The sequence below is a fragment of the Sporothrix schenckii genome (assembly GCF_000961545.1).
Source record: "Sporothrix schenckii 1099-18 chromosome Unknown Cont44, whole genome shotgun sequence".
Taxonomy (NCBI): domain Eukaryota; kingdom Fungi; phylum Ascomycota; class Sordariomycetes; order Ophiostomatales; family Ophiostomataceae; genus Sporothrix; species Sporothrix schenckii.
Window position 1 is genome coordinate 5,684,543 of NW_015971145.1, and position 19,987 is coordinate 5,704,529.

General features: G+C 55.6%; 6 protein-coding genes across 6 annotated transcripts; 2 read left to right on the forward strand and 4 right to left on the reverse strand.

Annotated features, from left to right (window-relative positions):
- Positions 1-2,526: 2,526 nt before the first annotated feature.
- Positions 2,527-3,586, reverse strand: SPSK_09509 (myo-inositol-1(or 4)-monophosphatase; the record flags this gene model as incomplete). The annotated part of the gene is made up of 2 exons (XM_016736081.1): positions 2,527-3,398; positions 3,469-3,586. 2 exons carry the CDS (start codon positions 3,584-3,586, stop codon positions 2,527-2,529), a joined length of 990 nt encoding a protein of 329 aa, XP_016588512.1.
- A 787-nt stretch (positions 3,587-4,373) lies between these two features.
- SPSK_09670 (uncharacterized protein) lies at positions 4,374-5,252 on the reverse strand (the record flags this gene model as incomplete). Its single annotated transcript, XM_016736242.1, has 2 exons — positions 4,374-5,078; positions 5,151-5,252. The coding sequence occupies 2 exons, from the start codon at positions 5,250-5,252 to the stop codon at positions 4,374-4,376; spliced, it is 807 nt and encodes a 268-aa protein (XP_016588513.1).
- A 1,341-nt stretch (positions 5,253-6,593) lies between these two features.
- SPSK_09643 (Rab family, other) lies at positions 6,594-7,506 on the reverse strand (the record flags this gene model as incomplete). The annotated part of the gene is made up of 3 exons (XM_016736215.1): positions 6,594-7,201; positions 7,281-7,386; positions 7,435-7,506. The coding sequence occupies 3 exons, from the start codon at positions 7,504-7,506 to the stop codon at positions 6,594-6,596; spliced, it is 786 nt and encodes a 261-aa protein (XP_016588514.1).
- An 812-nt stretch (positions 7,507-8,318) lies between these two features.
- On the forward strand, positions 8,319-10,716 carry SPSK_08629 (protein KRI1; the record flags this gene model as incomplete). Its single annotated transcript, XM_016735220.1, has 2 exons — positions 8,319-8,631; positions 8,720-10,716. 2 exons carry the CDS (start codon positions 8,319-8,321, stop codon positions 10,714-10,716), a joined length of 2,310 nt encoding a protein of 769 aa, XP_016588515.1.
- A 726-nt stretch (positions 10,717-11,442) lies between these two features.
- SPSK_08351 (uncharacterized protein) lies at positions 11,443-15,294 on the reverse strand (the record flags this gene model as incomplete). The annotated part of the gene is made up of 2 exons (XM_016734951.1): positions 11,443-13,819; positions 13,901-15,294. 2 exons carry the CDS (start codon positions 15,292-15,294, stop codon positions 11,443-11,445), a joined length of 3,771 nt encoding a protein of 1,256 aa, XP_016588516.1.
- A 1,925-nt stretch (positions 15,295-17,219) lies between these two features.
- Positions 17,220-17,438, forward strand: SPSK_10214 (uncharacterized protein; the record flags this gene model as incomplete). The annotated part of the gene is made up of 1 exon (XM_016736759.1): positions 17,220-17,438. One exon carries the CDS (start codon positions 17,220-17,222, stop codon positions 17,436-17,438), a length of 219 nt encoding a protein of 72 aa, XP_016588517.1.
- Positions 17,439-19,987: the final 2,549 nt, after the last annotated feature.

The window sequence follows — 19,987 nt, forward strand, 5'->3', positions numbered from 1 at the left end:
CCTGCACGACGGCATGTGTCACTAGACGGTGAGCAGACGGTATATAGAAAACGGGAACGAAATAAAAGGACGAGAATATGGAGGGGGCAAAAAAAAGGGTCAAGGGGCATGTTAAAACGTAACAACAAAGCCAAAAACGCGAGAAGAAGACGAACAGAGGTTCTCGCCAGGCTATCGAATCGGATAGAAAAGAGAAAAAAGGCGGGACCAATGCAAGACCAAACCGACCAGGCGGCAGACAGCGGCGCTAGCATATGCAACGGGAGGCTTGCAGGGAGGGGGTCTAGAGGGGGGGTGTAGGTACAAAGGCATACTGCGTACGTCGTATTACGCCGTGCTGAGATCCACTGAGGGCGTTTTGTTTGCTGGTGATATGTGGATTTTCGGGAGAATCTGGAACGGATTCGCAAAGATACCATGAATGGACTCGCTGCAACGTTATCGTTGTACGTCCTAAGTCGCTCTTGTCGATGCAGATGCGAGCAATTCAGGCAATACAGGAAATGCAGGCGATACAAAGGGATTGCTGCTTTATTTTTCTAGAGCACCGCCGTGTATCATTCTTTATCGTGGCCGTCGCGACACCAGCCTGAAGAGTTGGACGAGCACAAAATCGCCAAAGTCGAGATAAAGAAGTCGAGGAAAGTCGTCTGGGCTTCGATTTAGATTGAAAAAAAGGGCGGAGAACGGGTGTGTACTCAGTAGGCTGCAGAGGTCATTCCGACGAGGAGACATGTGAACAAAAGTGCATTGCCCAATGGTGGGACTTGTGTGTTGATCCCGAATTGGTTTAGAACTGGGAAAAAAGACAGAAAAAAAAACAAAGTTAAGTTGCCAGGGCGGGTGGCAAAAAGACGAGAAAAAGACAACACAAGACGGCGAAACAGTGGCAAGAGCACCCAGGTCATACTGTGAACGTCTTGGAAAGCGCGTTCAACTGCTCTTTCCCGTCTTTTGCTTTTTCGTGTTGTTGTCGGTCGTTTCTTTTTCTTTCGGACATTTCCGTTTTCTCTTCGTTGCAGTGCATTGGAAAGGCGCGGTCTCTCGGGGCGTACTCCTCTTCGCTCTTTCCCCTCTCATAAACGCCGTTCAAGGATGTGCGAAGAAGGTCACAAAAATGGCATGGGCAAGTGCGACTGACTCGTTTTTCGTGTTCTTGCTCCATTCGTCTTGCCCCTCTTCGGTCGGACGCCGTATTTCCTGTCCTGCTAAATTTTCAGACTGGGAAGGAGGGGGCCAGGCCCGAGACCCGAAGCTAGCCACGGCCTCTAAGTCACAAAAGGACGCTACGAGGCTCCTTTACAGGGAACATTGGGGGCGAGACCTGGCCGTCGACGCTACACAACGACAACAGCCGAAAACGGAGGTGACAGGCATGCAGAAACAAGCCAAGCCATGAGAAGGTGGTGTGGACGGTCAGATTAGGTTGTGTCGAGCTGCATATTGCATGACTCTTCAACTACGCGAGGTGCGACGAGATACTACATGGAATTGTGTGAGGAGGATGTTTTCTTTAGTATTTATGGTATTATAGGTTGTGAAGAATGAATAAATAGAGCATAAATATGAACAAGAACGATACAGTCAAATGGAATTTATGAGAGCTGCAAGTCACTAGCCCTTTGGTGTACTGCATTCTCCTTTTTATCTTGATGTACTATACTCTCCATTTTATCCTTCACTCGAAGATCTTGTTTTTTATTTTTTCCTTCATTCCTTATTGCAGAAAATTCATCCTTGACCATAACCTGCTTCTACAAACCGCTGCCCATCGTCTGTGGTGAGTGAGATTATGCAGCTCATCTGCAGCGCACGTCCACGACTGCACGCACGTACGTAACAGCTGCAGCAGAAAATGGCGTGCGCAGCATCCAGCCCTCTCTCGGACGTAATTACACGGCACGTCGTAGATCTCTCCCGTGAAGCGGCTGGCTGTTGCGGTTGGCTATTGGTCGTTGGCCGAGAGTATTAGCGACCGAGTGCTGCCAAGATAAGAGAGAGCAAGAACCGGACTGCAGACATCGTCAACCGTTCCCCCACGCAAAAGTACAACCTTTGTGTCTTCCACGATACAAGGAAATACGGCATCCCGTCGTCTCTCCCAAGCTAAACCGCTAATCGGCGGATGAGTAGTCGGGTCGGTGATGAAAGCGAATACCCGCTGCAGCACGTTTTGCCAGATTTTTGCCAATTGTTATCTTTTTAAGAACAGTTGCGCATGTGGACGTACATATACATAGATATAAAGATGCATGTTAGCTGCAGTAGTTCCCGCACGTGTCCTTTGCGTATTCCTCCAATCGAGGTTGCGCTTCTTCGGTGGGGGTCACAACGTCAACCTTCATGTCGAATGTTTTTACATCTCCCTGCCAAGATATGTTTCCGCGCGAGACTCATCCCGCCATGCGACATTGTTGCTTCACGGGTGTCTGACGACACCAGACTGAATCATATCGCGAATCTGTCGAAGCTGAGCGCATCCGTATTATTCTATTCCATGTTATATAACCGTATTCACACGCCCTTTTAGTGCACATATATCATCGTGCCGGCATCGCCAATCACCGACCAGAACTCTTCCACCAGCTCGCGGCCCCCTGACGGCGCACCACGCACCGCCAGGTACAGCCGGCTGTCCAGTGCCGGCTCCCAGTCGCCTGGGTTGCCGCTGGCCACGAACCCGCCCGCCTCGGACAGGATGCACCACCCGGCGCAGACGTCCCACGCGTAGCACCCGCCCTCCCAGTAGCAGTCCAGCTGGCCGGCTGCAACGGCACAAAAGTTGAGCGCCGCCGAGCCCAGAGACCGCAGGCTGTGGACCATGGCATTCTTGCCAATGGCCCCCTCCTTGGCGGCCTCCTCCTTGGCGGCCGCCAGGCGCTGGAACACGCCGACCTTGAGGTCAAAGTTGGCGCCCTGCCGGTCCGAGCCCCACTCAATCGCCACGAGCGCCGAGCCCAGCCCGCTCAGCTCCGGCGCCTCTTGCACGTCGCCGCGGCCCACCAGCGGCAGTCGCAGCTTCTGGCTGGCCACGGTGCTCCCGTTGCTCCCGTCCGGCCCCGGCGCGTTCCGGCTCAGAGACGCATTGCGCTCCATAAACGAGCCCTTCCCCTTGATGCCCGTGTACAAGACGTCGAGGAACGGGTTGTAGACGACACCGACGACCGGGCGGCGGCCGACCGCGAAGCCGAGGCTGATGCAGGCGTGCGGGAAACCGTGGACAAAGTTGGTGGTGCCGTCGATCGGGTCGACAATGAACGTGGGCGCATCCGTGACGCGCGTCTCGCCGGCGACGTACGTCTCCTCGCCGACAAATTCGCACGTCGGGTAGTCGGCGCGGAGACGCGCATAGACCATGCGCTCGACGGCCTGGTCGGCTTCTGTGACGAGATCCACGGCTGAGGCCCATTCGTCAGCACGGCAGTTTCATTGACACCCTTGCTCCGGGCCCCTAGGCTTCCCACTCACAGTTCTTCTTGGTGCCCTTGGGGATGTTGTTGGGGTCCGCCGCCAGGATCATGCGGCCCGCCTCAAAGGCGACCGACACGAGCGTGTCATGCACCGCCTGCAAGTCAATGTCGGCCATTGTCGTGTGTGAGTGGTGTGGAGGAGGCTGGGTGTTGGTAAAGATGTAGCAATGCTATTTTCAGCACAATTGGCGAGGTGAGGATCAAATTAAGAAAGGATGACGGATGAGGCTCGACGAGCGACTGTGTCGGCCGCATCACTTAGTATCTCGCGAAAATTATAGTGGGGTTGTTGGGGAGGGGTCGCTAAAAGACGGCGCTTGGCACGTCAAATCCCAATGGCGAGAGGTGATGTCACAAACGCGACAGCTCATTCGACGAGTTAAGGATGCTGCGCACATCACGGCAATGAGAGACGCGAAGTATGAATGAGAATAATAGGATAGAGCAACACCAAAAAGACTTTAAACCCAAGAAACGACACATACCAATGACACAGCAGCTCGAATAAAAAGGAAACTCAGAAAAGAACACCCGCCAAAAAAAACCTGTGTTTTTATACGCCAGAAACGCCTTTCCGCCTTTTCAAGACATGGGATTCTGCGCGCCTTTGCACCAGCCCACTGAAACCCAAAAGCCAATGTCAAAAATAAAGCCAAACAAAGCCAAAACAGATGGGAAAACGAAGCCAAGAAGCAAAACCAAAGTATACTCAATACGACCCACATTCCAATGATTTCAGAGAGACAAACAGTGGGTTAAAAAAGACGGTCAATAAAGGCAGAACCTGCGCATCTCATATCCCTGTTGGAATCGTGGCCGCGGGTCTTCAATTGGTATTCGACCAGCCGCCCACGTCGCCTGCCCACAGCCCCTGTGGCCACTATACCGTCGTTCCCACAGTGTCTATACGTTCTCGTGGAACATGGACCGGCGCTCCGTCGGGCTCTCGGGATTGTGGCTGTCGTTGTGGCCGTCGTGCACGCCCGTATCGATCATTGGTCGAGGGCTCACGCCGCGCAAGCTGATGTTGCTCGGGTCAGCAGCGTCGTCGTCAAACGGGTTGGGGGCGCTGCCGCCGCCGCCGCCGCCACCACTTGCGCCCGTCGCCGGGTGTGGGCTGCGTCCGCGCGCGCGGCCGCGCTCCTCAAAGGCGTCGTCGCCATGCGAGGATGTGGCAGCTGGGACGTTCATGTCGTAGGACGAGCCGCCCATGCCGCCACCGCCGAGATACGCCGTGTCGGCGCGTGCGCCGCCGCCGCCGCCGCCACCCACGTCCAAGCGGCTGCTGTTGGCGTGCGGGTTGCCGCCGGCGTGGAGGCCCAGCTCTTGCTCTTCGTTGTAGTAGTAGGCGTCGGCCTCGGCGCCGACACGCGAGTCCCAGGCATCGTCCGGGTCGAGAGGACCGAAGCCATGGCGCGCGGCGCCCCGGCCCGATGTGCCGGCACCCTCGTATGCGCCCGCTGCGGTGCGGTTGTTGCGGCCGCCCTTGAGGCTACGGAAGCGGTCCTGGAACCAGCCGCCGATGCCGCTGGGGGCCGGCTGCACGCCGTAGCTCGAACGCGAGGAGTTGTAGAACGGAATAAAAGACACCCAAGGCGGAGGTGGGAGCTGCGTGGCGAGACGTTAGTACAAGAAAACAGGCGACAACGGCAGACGTACATGGAGTCGCCTGAGACATACCCCTAATCTCTGTGCGCGGAGGCGAGCAAATACGATCCAGCCAACACCAGCTGCCAGAAGCAAAAGCACAATCACCAGGACGACGATGCCGCCGGTCTTCATGATGGGCAATCTCGACCGTGGCTACTTTGCGGTGGGATGAGAGGTCGCGGATGGCCGCGTGCGTACAGACGTGCGTACAAGGTTCACCGACGGCAAGGTGGGATGTCGCGACTACACAAGCGATGATGTCGCTCTGTAAAGGCCCACGCAACCGACGTTGATGAATTTGCGGACTGGTTGGCGCGGGACACTGGTGGACAGTCGCACGGACAAAGGTGGGCCAGGCCAAGAGCAATCGGCAGATGCGCGGCGAGAGTTTTGTTGCCGCTTGGGAGTGCAATAGGACGATGTGAGAGCCTCGCGCTCAATGGTACGGTACGTTTGAGGAGGGAGAGACCGACAGAGAGAGAGAGAGAGAGATGGCTGTTGAGAAGAAAAGTGTCAAATTGAAGCGTCAAAAGCAGTGAGGGAGAAAAGGGGAGCTGTAAGATTTCCTAATAACGGGAAGGAGGAGTGCACGACGGCGGAAGGGACGACACAAAGCGGAGGTCGCAACTGCTTCCTGCTGCTCTGGTTCCAGTTTTGCTGATGCCTTGATAAGCGCAAGCGTGCGTCATTTGTACTGTATACATAATATATGTTATGTTTGGCAGCTATTATCAGGTATAGTATACTTAAATCTTACTTTTCGATTCTAATGAACAGCGCCATCCCGATCCTTCCGTTCTCAGTACAACGCTGTCTCAGTGCAAGATGACCTGGAACCTCTGCTGTTCTTCACTAAATTCACCCTCAGCTGCGCCGCACTGCTTGTTCCTTAAATGCAACGAATTAGAAAGCTCTTCAAAATTATCCTCAAGAGACATAAGAAAACGCATCGCATAAACGCAAAAGGTAGAATTTTTCTTTTTTTCCGTCGCTATGTGTGCGTCGTTTTCCTTGTGGAAGGGCAGTCGCACTGTCCGCTACGCAAAAGTTGGTTCACAGGATGCTGCATATATAAACTGTCCATTCAGCCGTTGGCAGTGAGGCAAAGCCTCTGGAATAGTATTGTGTGAGAATGAGAATAATGTATAGAGACTAAAGGATATGCAACGCAGCAGCATGTTGGTCAGAGCAACCCCGAGAAACAAAAACGAGAGGTGGTGCAAAATAAAGGAAGACGAGGGATGTCGAGAATCGGGACAATACAAGAAATGCAAAAAGACGATAATCACAAGAGTGACAAAAAAGTAAAAAATCATGGCGCAGCCTTCTCATCACCGGCTGTGCGTGCATCCCCCGGCCATTCCCCGGCAGTGAAACGCTCGTCTCTCGCTCGTCCTCCTCGACGCGGCCCAACGCGTTCTGGAATCGTCCAGTCTCCATGTCGTCGTCTGTCGCCGTCTTCGCCGCGGCCGCTTAGCAAGCACAGCCGTCTTTTGCGCCCTGGTCGCGCGCGCCCTGCAGGTTCACCCGGTTGGCGTCGCCGCCCGCCCGGCCGCCTGCACCGGCCGCGCCACCGGCCGCACCGCCCCGCGTCGTCTTGAGCGAGGTCTCTGGGATCGCATTGGCAATGGCGTTGAACACCTCGTTGACGTTGGTGCCCGTCTTGGCACTTGTCTCGAAAAACAGCAGGCTCTCCTCGTCGGCGTACGTCTTGGCCTCTTCGGTCGAGACCTTGCGGGCGTCGGAGCTGTCGGCGTCGTCGGCGTCGTTGTTGTTGTTGTTGCTGCTGCTGCTGCTGCTGTCGCCGCCCGCCGCGGCGCTCGCATCGTTTGTCAGATCGAGCTTGTTGCCGACGAGGGCAATGACGATGCCGGGCGAGGCCTGGCGCTGCAGCTCGGCGACCCAGTGCTTCGCCTTGATGAGCGATGTCGGCTTGGTAAGGTCGTAGACGACGAGGGCGGCTTGAGCATTGCGATAGTACATGGGGGCGAGCGAGGCGAAGCGTTCTTGGCCGGCGGTATCCCAGATCTCAAACTTGATCGTCCGCGTGGGCAGGTTGCACTTTTGTGTCAGGAAGGCAGCTGTCGGGCGGGGGAGCAGGAAAGTCAGCATTTGGTGGACAAAGCCCATTGATAGAAAGGGAGACACAGCATTACATACCGCCGATCGTCGGCTCCTTGTTCTCCTGGAAGTCGTTGTTGACGAACCGCAGGACAAGAGAAGACTGCAACGTAGATGACGTTAGCCAAGTGCTTCTTCCGACATCCTGCATACACTTCGCTGTTCAATCAAGCTCCAAACAAAATAAGCGCACCTTGCCAACGGCAGCCTCGCCGAGAAGAACCAGCTTCACGCTGCTGCTCGGCTTCGATGCTGCATCCACCATGATGACGGATGATGTGGTATGATTCGGTCAACAAACGATTAAAGACGAGAACTGCAAGTCGGCAGGGTCAAACGGCCGCTAAATGGGAGACGTCGGAAGTCTGAAGGCTCTGCGAGGATAGGAGGCCGGCCCCTTTCGGTTTGCAAGTGTCGATCGGGGTTGTAAAGGAGAACGATTGGTGACGATGCCGCTGGAAGTTAACGGCGGTAAAAGTCGGAGCGGACAAAGTATCCGTATTAAGAGCTCGTTGGTGGAAGGAGTATTAAGGGCTGAGAGAGGCCAGGTATGCGAAGACGATGCGGAGTTGGCAATAGAGACGAAAAGGTCGGAAAGTCGAACGTCCACGATCGAGGCAGCCTGTCCTTTGGATTGAGTGGTGGCGGGCAGTGGCGGCGTCACGCAAAGCAGACCAACGTAATCGGGAGGTTTGGAAGCCAATCCGCCTGGGGCCTAGTGCGGCACTGTCCTTCGCTGGCAGCCTTGGGACGGAATTAGGTATTGCCGGAACCGGGTGCTCTGATTAGGAAGGAAGAACGGAGCAATTACGTCGTACGACAAAAGAAAGATCGCTGGCAGGCGCGACCGACAGGGGATCCACACGCTTTGGCGCCTGCCTTATCTTATCGTCCTGCAGGCTCTGAAAAAAAGTTTGGCTCCACTAAAAAAGCGAGGAAGCTACGACTGCGACGAAAGTTTGGAGACTCGGAAAGAAAAAAAAAAAGAAAAAGAAAAGAAAAACAAATCAAACTCCATGCAGGCATAACCCCATCGCGACCCTCTTTTTTTTTGCCCTTTGCTTTTCTTCATTCTTTATGTCTCGATTTCTCGGCAAAGTCTTTGGTGCTGTGGGTGCCTTCTCGTCACGCAAACTCTCCTTCAACTCAGCGTCACAAGATCAAGAGTCAAGCCAGCCGAGCGGACAAACCGACAACATGGCGATCGACGAGGCTGCGCCAGCCGGCAAGAATCCCATGAAGCGGCTCTTTGAGGACGACGACGACGACGATGAGGACGGGGCCAACGCCTTTGGCTCGGGCGCCGCAGGCAAGGCTGCCTCGTTCACAATCAACGAGGAGTACGCTCGGCGGTACGAGCACAACAAGAAGCGCGAAGAGAAGCAGAAACGTGAGCCGACACCCCACAATTCGACAATTCAACCTCAATTGTCGTTACGGTGAACTGCATGCTGACAGCTGACATACTAACTATGCAGTGGAGGAAAAGTACGGCAAGGCAGCGGACGACATGGACGATGACGAGTCCTCGTCCGACGAGGGCACCGAAGACGAAGACGGCTACCTCCTGACCGAAGACCTCGACGCTCGCATGTCAGCTGCCCTGCAAGCCATCAAAAACAAGGACCCGCGTGTGTACAACGCGGACGCCAAGTTCTTTGACGCCGCCGAGGCCGAGAAGGCGGGAGAGGAGGCCGCAGCGGCATCCGCCCGAGACCCCAAGGAGAAGCCCATCTACCTCCAAGATTACCACCGTGAGCGCTACTTGCGCGGCGACGTCGGTGCCGACGACGACAGCGACGACGACAACACAAACGGCCCCGGCGGTGCATCCCTCACAAAGACCTACCAGCAGGAGCAGGACGCGCTCAAGAAGGCACTCGTCGACTCGATGAACGCCGCCGACGGTGGTTCTGCCAGCGACAACGACGACGACGCCGACGACGCCGACGCATTCATCAAGCCCAAGGCCTCGACCAAGGCCGCCAAAGAGTCGGCCGCCGCCTCGGGCGTCCACCCGTCTCGTGTCGGCCACATCAAGAAGATCACCAAGGTCGACGTCGAGAACGCCGACAAGGACCCGGCCCTCTTCCTGTCCAACTTTGTCTCCTCGCGTGCATGGGTCCCCGACGACGAGACGACCGGCCCCGGATGGGAGGCGTTTGACTCGGAGGAGGAGGAGGACAACAATCGCGAGCGCGCCGAGGCCTTTGAAACCGCGTACAACCTGCGTTTCGAGGACCCGAACAAGAGCAACGAGGTTCTCAAGTCGTACTCCCGTACCGTGGTGTCCGAGCGGTCGGTGCGGCGCGAGGAAAAGACGGCCCGTCAGCGGCAGCGCGAGCAGGAGCGCGAACGGCAGGAGGCCGAGAAGCAGGCCCGCCGCGAGGAGCGGGCGCGTCTGCGCAGGCTAAACATTGAGGAGGCCCAGGAGAAGCTGGCCAAGATCAAGCAGGCGGCCGGCGTGGCGGGCCGCGACCTGGCCGAGGACGAGTGGATGGGTCTGCTCGACGACGCCTGGGACAACGACGCTTGGGAGAGCAAGATGCGCAAGCATTTTGGCGACGACTACTATGCCGAGAAGGACGCTAGTCTGGAGGACGAGCTGGAGGCGGACGGCGACAATGCGGACCCCACTGGAAAGAAGAAGGGCAAGAAGAGCAGCAAAAAGAACCGGCCCAAGAAGCCCAAGTGGGACGACGACATCGACATCAAGGACCTGATCCCTGACTTTGAAGACGAGGCACTACCCAACGTCGCCCTGTCGGACGATGACAATGAGAATGATGAAGAGGAGGCGGGCGACGACGACAAGGACGACGAGGACGACGAGGACGACGAGGACGACGAGGACGACGAGGACGATGAGGAGGGCCACGCGTCGAAGCGCCGCAAGACCGGCAAGGCCCTGAAGAAGGACCGTGCCGACGCCAAGCGTGAGGCGCGTCGCGAGCGTGCGCGCATTGAGGCGCTCGTTGACCGCCAAATGGCGCTCGACGACCCGACCGCCCTGGCTGCCGCCGGGCCTGCGACGGGCGTCAACACCGAGCTCGGCGGTCGGTTCCGCTACCGCGAGACCAGCCCGCAAGCGTTTGGCCTCACGGCCCGCGACATTCTGCTGGCGCCCTCGGATGCGGCCCTCAACGAGTTTGCCGGCCTCAAGAAGCTGGCCACCTTCCGCGACGAGGAACGCAAGCGCAAAGACCGCAAGAAGCTGGGCAAGAAGGCACGGCTGCGGCAGTGGCGCCGCGACACGTTTGGCGCCGACTACGAACACTCGGGCCCGACGTTTGGCTTTGAGCGCTTTGTGGACGAGGCGGACGAGGCGACCGCGCCCGAGGCCGAGGCATCGGGCCACAAGAAGAGAAAGAGCGAGCACCAAGAGGAGGGCGGCGACAGCGATGCCGACAAGCCCAAGAAGAAGAAGAAGCGGTCGCGGAAGAGCAAGGGCAAGGGCAAGGCTAGTGACGAATAGATGGTGAGCTGTGTGTGGTTTCCATTCTGGAGTTGCATGTTGCCAGGGTGCAGCTGGATTGATTTTGCGGATTTTGTCACCATCGTGTTTTTTATTTCTTGTTCCTTTTCTTTGTTCTGTTCTTCATTGTGATTTTGAGGCGCACATAGGAAGGTTTGGCAAAACCACGAAGGCTGGTTCAGTGTACTTTATTTCTGAATGTTTACATCATTGTACAGCCATTGTTTACTTCTACGCGAACAGGCATCAAACCACAGAAGCCAAGCATGCTGGAATAAAAGACGTGTGACACGTAAGTCGATCGTTCTTTTGGCTAGCTATCCCCGTGAAACGTAAGTCGGTCGTTGTATTGTCTAGCTATCCTCCAGGACATTGAATCCCAAACGCTCGCGACTCATCCATACAGAACCCAGAAATAAACGTTTTGATGTCTTGTGCTGTTGGCGTCCATTTCTCACGTCTTTGATTGTGTGCTAGTCCGCGAGCTCGAAAAGTGTTAGAAAACACCGGCAAAAGTGTCATTCGCTAAGAATCGAAAAGGGCAAGAACACCTTGCTGAAGCTGTTTTCTCCTTGAGTCCCATTTACCTAAACCTTCCAAAAATCCCAAAACCAAAATGATATCTTGCTGATGTAAACGGAGTAAAACAAGACACAAAAGAATATACATCAAGTCGACAGTGGTACTGAATAGGCGTATAACAAGCCTGTTCCATGGACAGGTTCTCTATCCACTGCCATGGTGCAGGCCGCCGAGGCCGCCGTTGCCACCTCCAGGTGCCACGTTGTTGTTACCAAAGATGCCGGCAAACTGGTCCAAACCGCTCATGCCGGACAGGTCTTGGCCCATTTCGGGAGGCTCCATGTTAAAGGGCATGAACCACGCCGACGACTGCTCCTGCGGATGGCCAAATGGATGCATCACAGCGACGCCGGAAGGCACAGCATGATCACTTCCGCCAGCCATTTGTCCCGCGCCCTGACCGCTTCCTCTTTGACGGCCGCTGCCACCTCCTGAGCCGGAGGCATCCCAACCCATGCTATCCAATGGACCGTGTCCGCCATTTATAGCGGAAGCGCCAGTAACATCCAGACTACCACCGTAGGCGCCAAAGACAAGTTGACGGTCGAGTTGTGGCATGATGCCACCGTTTTGCTGTGCCAGGGACAGTGCCAGCAGGTCAGGTTGGTAGAAGGCTTGCTGCTGCTGCTGCTGTTGCTGCTGTTGTGGGTGGTGAGGATGCGCAAAGGGGTTGACATTAACCGGATGGAAGGATGCGGCAGCCTGCGACTGTGGCATGGGCATCGGGTTGAAATTGGTTGGCGCTCCCGATTGTCCGCTCAGTGAGCCCGAAAAGTGCCGTCCATGATGCATACCTTGGGCCCGGGGGTGATTCTGTTGCTGGAGTGCTGCGTGATGTTGCTGCTGTTGTTGTTGCTGCTGCTGCTGCTGCTGCTGTTGCTGGAGAGCATCCGGGTTTCCTACCCCAAGATCGGCCATACCCGGGTCGACTGGCTGCTGTTCCGTGGTACGAGACGACACCGCACTGCTCGATCCCTTCTTAGCCACGGACTTTCTCTTTGCGTTTGAGCCCGTCCTGCCACCAGCCGCAGCTCCGTCTCGTCCGGGCTGGTTGCCGTTTGCACCGCCACCAGCACCTGCTCCGGCGTGACCGTCTGCATTTTGCGGGGCCACAGCAACAAAGAACTCCTCTACCGTGTGCAGCTCGGGCTTTTGCTCGAGCACGGCATCGTCCCCCCTTTCCTTCTTCTTATATGAGGCCGCGTCGCCAAAGTCGGAATTCGACACGCCGTGGGGGTACCGGTCGAACCAGTCGCCGTACTGGAAGATGGGTGACGATGCAGCTGCGTTCTCGTTGGCAGGGGTGCCTTGACGCGCCGCATCCGCGCACGACCGGTATTGCTCTCTCAGGTTCTCGGCCATGAAGTGAAACATGCCCCAGTAGCGCTTCATTTTGGACAAGAACTTGACATTGGTGGCGAGGTTGCGCTTCGACGGCGCCTCCATGGCCGGGTTGCCAGAGAAGATGCCAAAGATGTGGACAGTGCTGGACAAGAATGCACAGTACCCGACAAAGGGAGCGGCGACGAGGAAGCTCTCGGCATCTTTGAGGAGTTCGGATACGCGGTTGGCAGCGGCAAAGGCCTTTGCGCCAGCCTTGGTGACAAAGGACTTGGGGACAGCGTCCTGCATCGAGTTTCCAGTGGGCGACGACACGGCAAAGCGATTCATAAACAAAATGTTTTGGTGGATCGCAATGTGCAGAAACAAAAACTGGTTTGCCATGCCCTCGGCTTCGTGCAGCTGCAGATTCTCGGTCGAAAAGGTCAGGGACGGCGGCAAGCTCGAGAGCATCTCGTCAACTTGCTTGGCAAGCTTCGTGTAGCCGGACTCGGGGCTCCACATAGGGTGCGGGTCCAGCTCCTTGCCGCCCTGGTTGAGGTAGTTGATAACACGGCCCCAGACAGCGATGGCCCGGATCATGTATGCCGCCACCCCCATGTTGTCTTTGGCGTCAAAGAGCTGGCCGTCGTCGGTTCCCATGTCGGCCGCTGTCGGTGTCACGGGCTGGCCGGCCAGATTCTCTGTCGAGCCAGGCATGTCCAGCTGAAAATATTTCTCCTTGATGGGCAGTTGAATCTTCACCGACTCTTCTTTGACAAACGTCGGGCGGTCTGTTCCAGAGGAATTAAACCGGTCCATCAGGAAGCACGCCCACATTGTCCGTCGTCGAATTTCACGGTCGATAAAGCTCAACGGTGCACCGCCCGGAAGAGGAAATGGGTCGCGCTCGAGGTCTTTGTGGAGCTGCAGGGCAAAGGCCATGCGAATGGCCTGGCCGCCAAGCGCCCAGCTGCGACCGCCGTGGCAGGTACCGAATTCATGAAGACCCAGAATGAGGAGGCACGTCAAAATGGTGATATTCGGCCACTCGTATCGCCGTGTCACAATTTCACGCGCATGCAAGGCCCATTCTTCCCCCCGCAGAAAGTTGGGCACATTTCCAAAAACAGGGTGCGGCGAAAAACGAGCCGAAACAGCACAGACAGAAAGGATTAAGACAGGAGGTAATGTCCCAGCACTAAACGTCATAAAGAATTAGCTATTACTAGCACGTCGTAGCATAAAAGTCAAGAGAAATTGAGAACCGTTGGCAGCGTACCTTAGTTTCCGCATGTAGCTCGGCCGATGGAGGAGATGGTAAGCTTGGCCGTAAATGTTTTCAAAGAACACCTCCGCCAGGTGCTCTTGCAGTTCGCGGGACGGAAGAGCGTCGGCGCCTTCTTGGAACAGCTTGTTCTCTTCAGATTCCTGCTGTAAGAGCATGGTATGCGGGCGAGCCACGCTGCCGGTCCGGTTCTTGGAGCCGATGCGAGCCCAATGATCCAGCTCGGGCCCAAACGCCTCGTCGGCCACACGCTTCTTGCTCGAAGAGCCCTTTCCGCTGGACGCACCAGACACGGAGGCCGTCCCGTTAGTGGCGCCTGATGCGCCCGCTCCTGGGATACCCGGCTTGACCACAGCACGGTTAACCGATGTCATAACTGCGGGGTCCTGCTCAGCCTTGGGGACGATCTTGATAATGCGGTCTTCCATGCGCTTGAGGCGTTTGTCGAGCATGGCCATGTAGTCGGTGCGGGGTGCTGCCTTTCTGGCCGTGACTTTGTAGACACATGGGGTGCGGGAGCGCAGACAATGTTTGCAGGCAGGCTTCTCGCCAGAGCACCGGATCTTCTTCCTGCGACAAGCTATGCAGGCAAGAGGGAGCCGCTTGCGCTCTTTTCCCGCCTTGGTCTTGAGCTCGCTCCACGCTGGGGTGGCGTCAGCACTGCCCGTTCTTTCGTCCTTGCCTAAGAACGATGGACGGTGGCCTCCACTGCCGCTACCACTACCACCAGCCCCGCGCACCTCCATGGAGGCCGGATCATTCAGTACCAGGCCAAACTCATCTGAGATGGGCTCTTCCAGCAAGGACGCCCCGTGGTCATGTTCGCTGCTACCTTGGCTGCCATCGTCGGATGCAGCCTCTTCCGTACCAGCTTGGCATGACTTGGATGACGCGTTGTCGTCCTGGGTCTGTGAAGAGGATGGTTTCGCCTTGGCGGCTTTGGTCGTGCTTGATGTTTTCGGCTTCGTCTTTGGTCCGCCAGGTTCGGCTGCTGTCGGCTGCTGCTTTCCGGTCTCGGTCAGAGCAGGTTCGGCAGTGTTGGGGGCGGCGGGCCCCGTCTCCAAGACTGCCGCGTCCGTGCTGTCGACAAGTGCACCCCCAGGGAGCACAGATGCGGGCGATGGTGATGCGAACAAATTTGTAGAGTCATCTGTGAGGGCAACGATCGTGTTGCCGTCATCGTTCAAGCCCGGGTAGGGCGAAAATTGAAAGTCATCGAAACGCGGAGAGGCGACCTCGATCATGCCCGCGTCAACGTTGCCAGCATCTTGGCCGGCGCCAGCTGCAGGATCCATGGTCACGACGGCAGCAGTTGATGGGGTGGAGTTGTCGACTGTCACGCCCAGTGTAAGCTGGTCCGGGGCCAGGATGCCGCCGTCGTCATTCATCGGCAGCCAGGTAGCGCCGGAATACAAGACGGTAACGGGTGGTTTAACTTTGAAGATGCAGGGAGAAATTCGGTTTGGTTATGCAGTATGCATCGGAATCGATAAGCAATTCCAGTACGAATGTATGCCGTATCGCGACAGGCTCGATCGTCGAAGGCGCCTCGTCGCAGCGGATCCGCAAATGCAAACACAACAATCGATCCCCGGCAACGACTTATTCGAATTTTTTGGACTTTTTCGACTCTGCAGTCTGTGCGTGCCGCGCTCGTGTCGTTTGCGGGTTGACTGTCGGCTAGGTATTGCACAGCTTCTCCGGTCAGAAGGTGTGATGCAGGCCGATCGGTAGAAACTTGTTCTTGGATGCTATTTGGAGGAACGGTACCGGTTAAGAAGTCGAAACAAAAAAGGCCATTGCGTCCTTCCAATGCCTTTGCAGATTCCGTGCCAGTTAGCTGTAGGAGGCCGTCAACGGAGTCCGTGATAGTACAGAAGTGTTGACGGGGCTGTGGGAAAACCAGTTGAAGTTGTCGAAGCCGTTGGGATTTGTGCGAGAATGTGTAGAAGGAGTGTTCAAGACTCGCGGCCAAAAGAGACAAAGTACTCAGGTACGCCCAAAATAAATTGCCCGACAATTTTCAAACAAACCGAAAACAACAATAAATGCGCGTAGGTGTCAAGCTTTCAGGAAGTCGTGCTTGCTCGTTGTATTGGAACGCCGCGTGATTGTATGTCGGACAGCGACCTGTCTGGTTGCTGTCTCGATGGGTGTAATCCGTATGCCGACACTGCTTGTGCGCCAAACTCAAAGGCTGTTGATCGGCGCGAGAACGAGTCGCTGCCTCAGCAGAACAGAAACGTCGGAAAGATGAACAGCGGGCGGTGAGATAAGGCTGCCAGTATCAGGGAGAAAAAAAGGAGGAAGGCGGGAAGGTGGGCGAACAGCGACACTCGAGGACGAGTCTGGACTCGTTTGGGAGAAATATTGCAGTGGAAAGGAGGCTGGAGAGAGAGGGGGGAGCAAGCGAGCAAAAGAGGGCGTGAGGGAAAAATGCTGGACGCGTTGGACGGAAGGCGATGTACTAGGCGGCGCAGAGTCAGACGGGTTGGCCAACGAGTAGCAGACGTGATAGTTGTCGCCAAAAATGCAGGGAACTGCGCAAGGAAATCGCAAATGCGGCGAAAAAAGGGAAAAGAGAGGAAAGTTGAACAAAGGAATAGAGAGAAACCATAGAATGTATGAAGATGAGCGAGCTGCAACGGAGCTAAACTAGACAGGAAAAAGTTTAGACAGTTGGAGAGCCCTGGCCGAGCGGAGGAGCCCCAGGATTGAAAACAGTGTGGAGCAAAGCGCAAGCTGTTGCCAGTAATAGTCGATCACGGAAACCGGGGTTGGCTGGCAGAGGCAAACAAGGGCGCCAAGCCAGAACCCAGGGCCAACTGATGTTAAATCGTGGACCAAAAAAAAAAAAAAAAAAAGGCGCCGCGTTCGGTAGGCGTCGCTTTGGGACAGTCGAAGCACAGGGGAGTCGGTGGACGAGGACAAACGGCCGAGGAGTATTCAACGGCCGGACACGCGCGGCTCGACACAGATCGGACTTGTACTGGAGGGCGAGGAGCAATAGAAAAACGATCGTCTTTGGGGCGTTGGCAGGCACAGTGGAGAATGCCGTCGAGGCCGTTGTGTTTGCGGGAGCACCGCGCGCGCCTTGGGACAAAGTGTGGCAATGGTGCGAGCGACGTTGGTACTTTTGTGTCTCTGTCCAGCACTGCGTACCGCTCTTGAGGCCAAAAGGGAAATGGGGTGCGGGTGGGCGAAGGCGGGCTGTGGAGCGAACGACGCGGGATGTCGAGAGCATGTGCCTGGGGCGGCGTATCGAATGGTGATGCAGGGACTGCTCGGGGCCAAGACCAGAAGCAAAGACGCAATGACGCAGAAGTACGAATTTATCGCCAGCCTGTTGGACGTTGGAGAGAGCCAGGCAACCAAGCTGCCCGGTGCTTTGTTTCAGCAAAATTTGTGCCTTGGCAAGGGTGGCAGTCGGAGATTGAGGTCGAAGTGGGTGGCTTATGTTGTTGATGGCAAGAGATCAAAGCAGAGGATGTTTGGACAAGGGGAGGAAAATAGAGGGATAGAAACGAGGTAGTTGGGAGAAGAGATGCTGGAGAGATAAAAGAGATAAAGGAAAATGTCCCCAGACGTGCAAATTAAAGATGAGGAGAGCGGAGAAGAACGAATAAGGCAAAATAGAGGCAAAAAGACCCCGGAAAGGGGGAAGAATGACTACAAAAGAAAGAGTCAAAAACGAAGCCGGTGACAAAAGTAGGAGATCGAGAAATCGAAAAAACGACAACAATTCAAAAGGGGCTACGGTGTGTTCGAAGAGGAAACAGCAAGAGACAGAAAAAGGAAAGCGCATAGGACACTGGTTCAGTTCAAAACAATGATGGCAGGAGTGTTCTTGCACAGCATGAGGCATAGGAAGGAGCACTGGGCCAAATGGAGCAACAGACGGAAAGAGCGAAGGGGGGCACAGTCAAATCTGTGCTTTCCGTTCTGAGGAGCATAGCAGTTAATAATCACTACTCATAATGCGGCCAGTCTATCATAACCAAAGCCCTACAATAACAGAGAGGAGAGCAGAGGGCTGGCTGTACGACAGGCTACGCCATGAGGGCTGAATACGGTAACATAAAGTAAAATAAACCAACTGGTGGCGGCGTTTAAGCGGACCCCTCTTCATGGTAGAATTGGGGAATGGCAAGAGCTAACATTGACATGGGACGGAAGGCACGCTTTGTATTACCAGAAAGGCAGGCGCGACAGGGCTTCACGCCGCCGATCTATTTGTGACGGAAAGAGCTGTGCAAAGAAAGAAAAAATGAAGAAGGGCGGGGAAGTATGCAAAAAGCAAAAAGCAAAAGGAAGCAATAAGAGGAATGAGAGCACACTGACGAAATCTACTATTACATCCAGACCGACGGAACCGCAGGTGACCAACTTCGCTGAAAATAAAAGGCTATGGAGAATGAATTTACCCCATGTTGTGGAGAAGGAAGGAGGGAGGGGGACGCTCCTTCTCCACAGGGCGCTACGCCACATCTGGACGTTCTGCCAGTTTCGTGTCCTACGACAGGGAGCGATCTGTTGTGCCCCAAAGTCGACTGCAACCACAAGGCTCGACAATGGCAGCATCGATGAGAGTCCTCTGAACGCAGTTCGTATCCGTTGCTTCATTCTACAAATCGGCCGGTGCGTGTTGGCAGCCATTATACGCTGTGGGCGTACATCGTAATACTCCTTAGCTGCCTGGCCGAGGAAGGAGCAGTAGTCAGAGTGGCAGGCCGGGAAGGCGCGTACGGCGAGAAAAACACGGGGGACTAAATGGGTGGAGCCAAGGATGCCAAAGGACGCTGTCAGAACACAGATTGCGACGCAGTGTTTTCCCCTCCCGCCAATTAAACGTCATGGAGAATACCGAGAATCGACCGACCGGAGAATAAATCATGCTTTACTAATGAGTGCTTGGCTTGGGTGCGTCCAACCTGGTGGCCCTCTGCGACATATCAGTGCCGCCGTGGTGCGTTCCGCCTCGGTTTTGTCTGTTGTCTCCCCCCGCCTTGTTAGGAACAGCACGCGTCCGTTGCTGTCGAGACTGTCTCAGCGTAAAGGTAATACGAAGCAGGCATGGCTTTGCAGTCTTTGGTGTCTCTTGGCTTGATGGGCACGTGCCCAACGACAAAAGGGGCACGAGAGACTGATAATGATTCGCCCTCCCAGTACGACATACGGCGTCTATTGCCAGGCGAGCAAAAGAGTAAGACACTCCTGTCAATGGCACATACTTTGTGGTGTCAAAAGTCCAGTGCCTGAGTTGTGACAGTTTGAAGGAGTTCTCAACTATTCCGTCAAGACCCACTTATTTCCAGTCGGTAGCTACAAAGGCAGGAGCACTTCTGAGATCGCCAACTGCAATGGCAAGAGCGAGTCGCGACACAGTCCGAGCCGTGCCGAGCGCCTTCCTGCTGGTCGACCTTTATATGGACTGCACAAAAATCAAAAAACCCTCACCCAAGGTAGCAAGGCTCTACGACATCATCACATGACGCAAGTGCGTTGTCTACGTAGGTCCCATGCAAGGTATGACTTGCGAGTGGGCGAGAACGACCCGCTCTGGCCGAAGTCGCCCGCCGCTGCTTAACAGCGGGATAACATGGTGCCATTAGTCCCCGAAAAAGGGAAAGAAGCGCAGGAAACCAGAAACCAAGAAGCCAGACGGGCCAAGCAAAGGTAGAAGCGATCCTGCCAATGAAAACAGGAAAATGGTAGAGGATGGCCATCAGTTTACTGACTACCAAAATCCGCCAAAGAATGGTTGATGCCAGTGTTTTGCAAGTTGTGGTTTCTCGGTCATTTTACTCTCCGATCCAGTGCCATGCGTGCATTACCAGTGACCCACAAACAGGGCCAGTCGTACAGAGTACCAAACCCTTGAGCAGGCAGGTAGAGCAGTCAGTGTGATGCGGCTCAACTTGCATCGCGCTGCGACGCGCCGTGTGAGAGGTGTATTCGCACAAGCACACACACAAAACGCTTCATGGCCGGCAGCCGTGCCGGCAGCCGACATCTTTTCATGTTGCCTTTTGACTCTTATGACGCCGCCGCCCATGGTTGGATGCATGACTGCAGCATCGA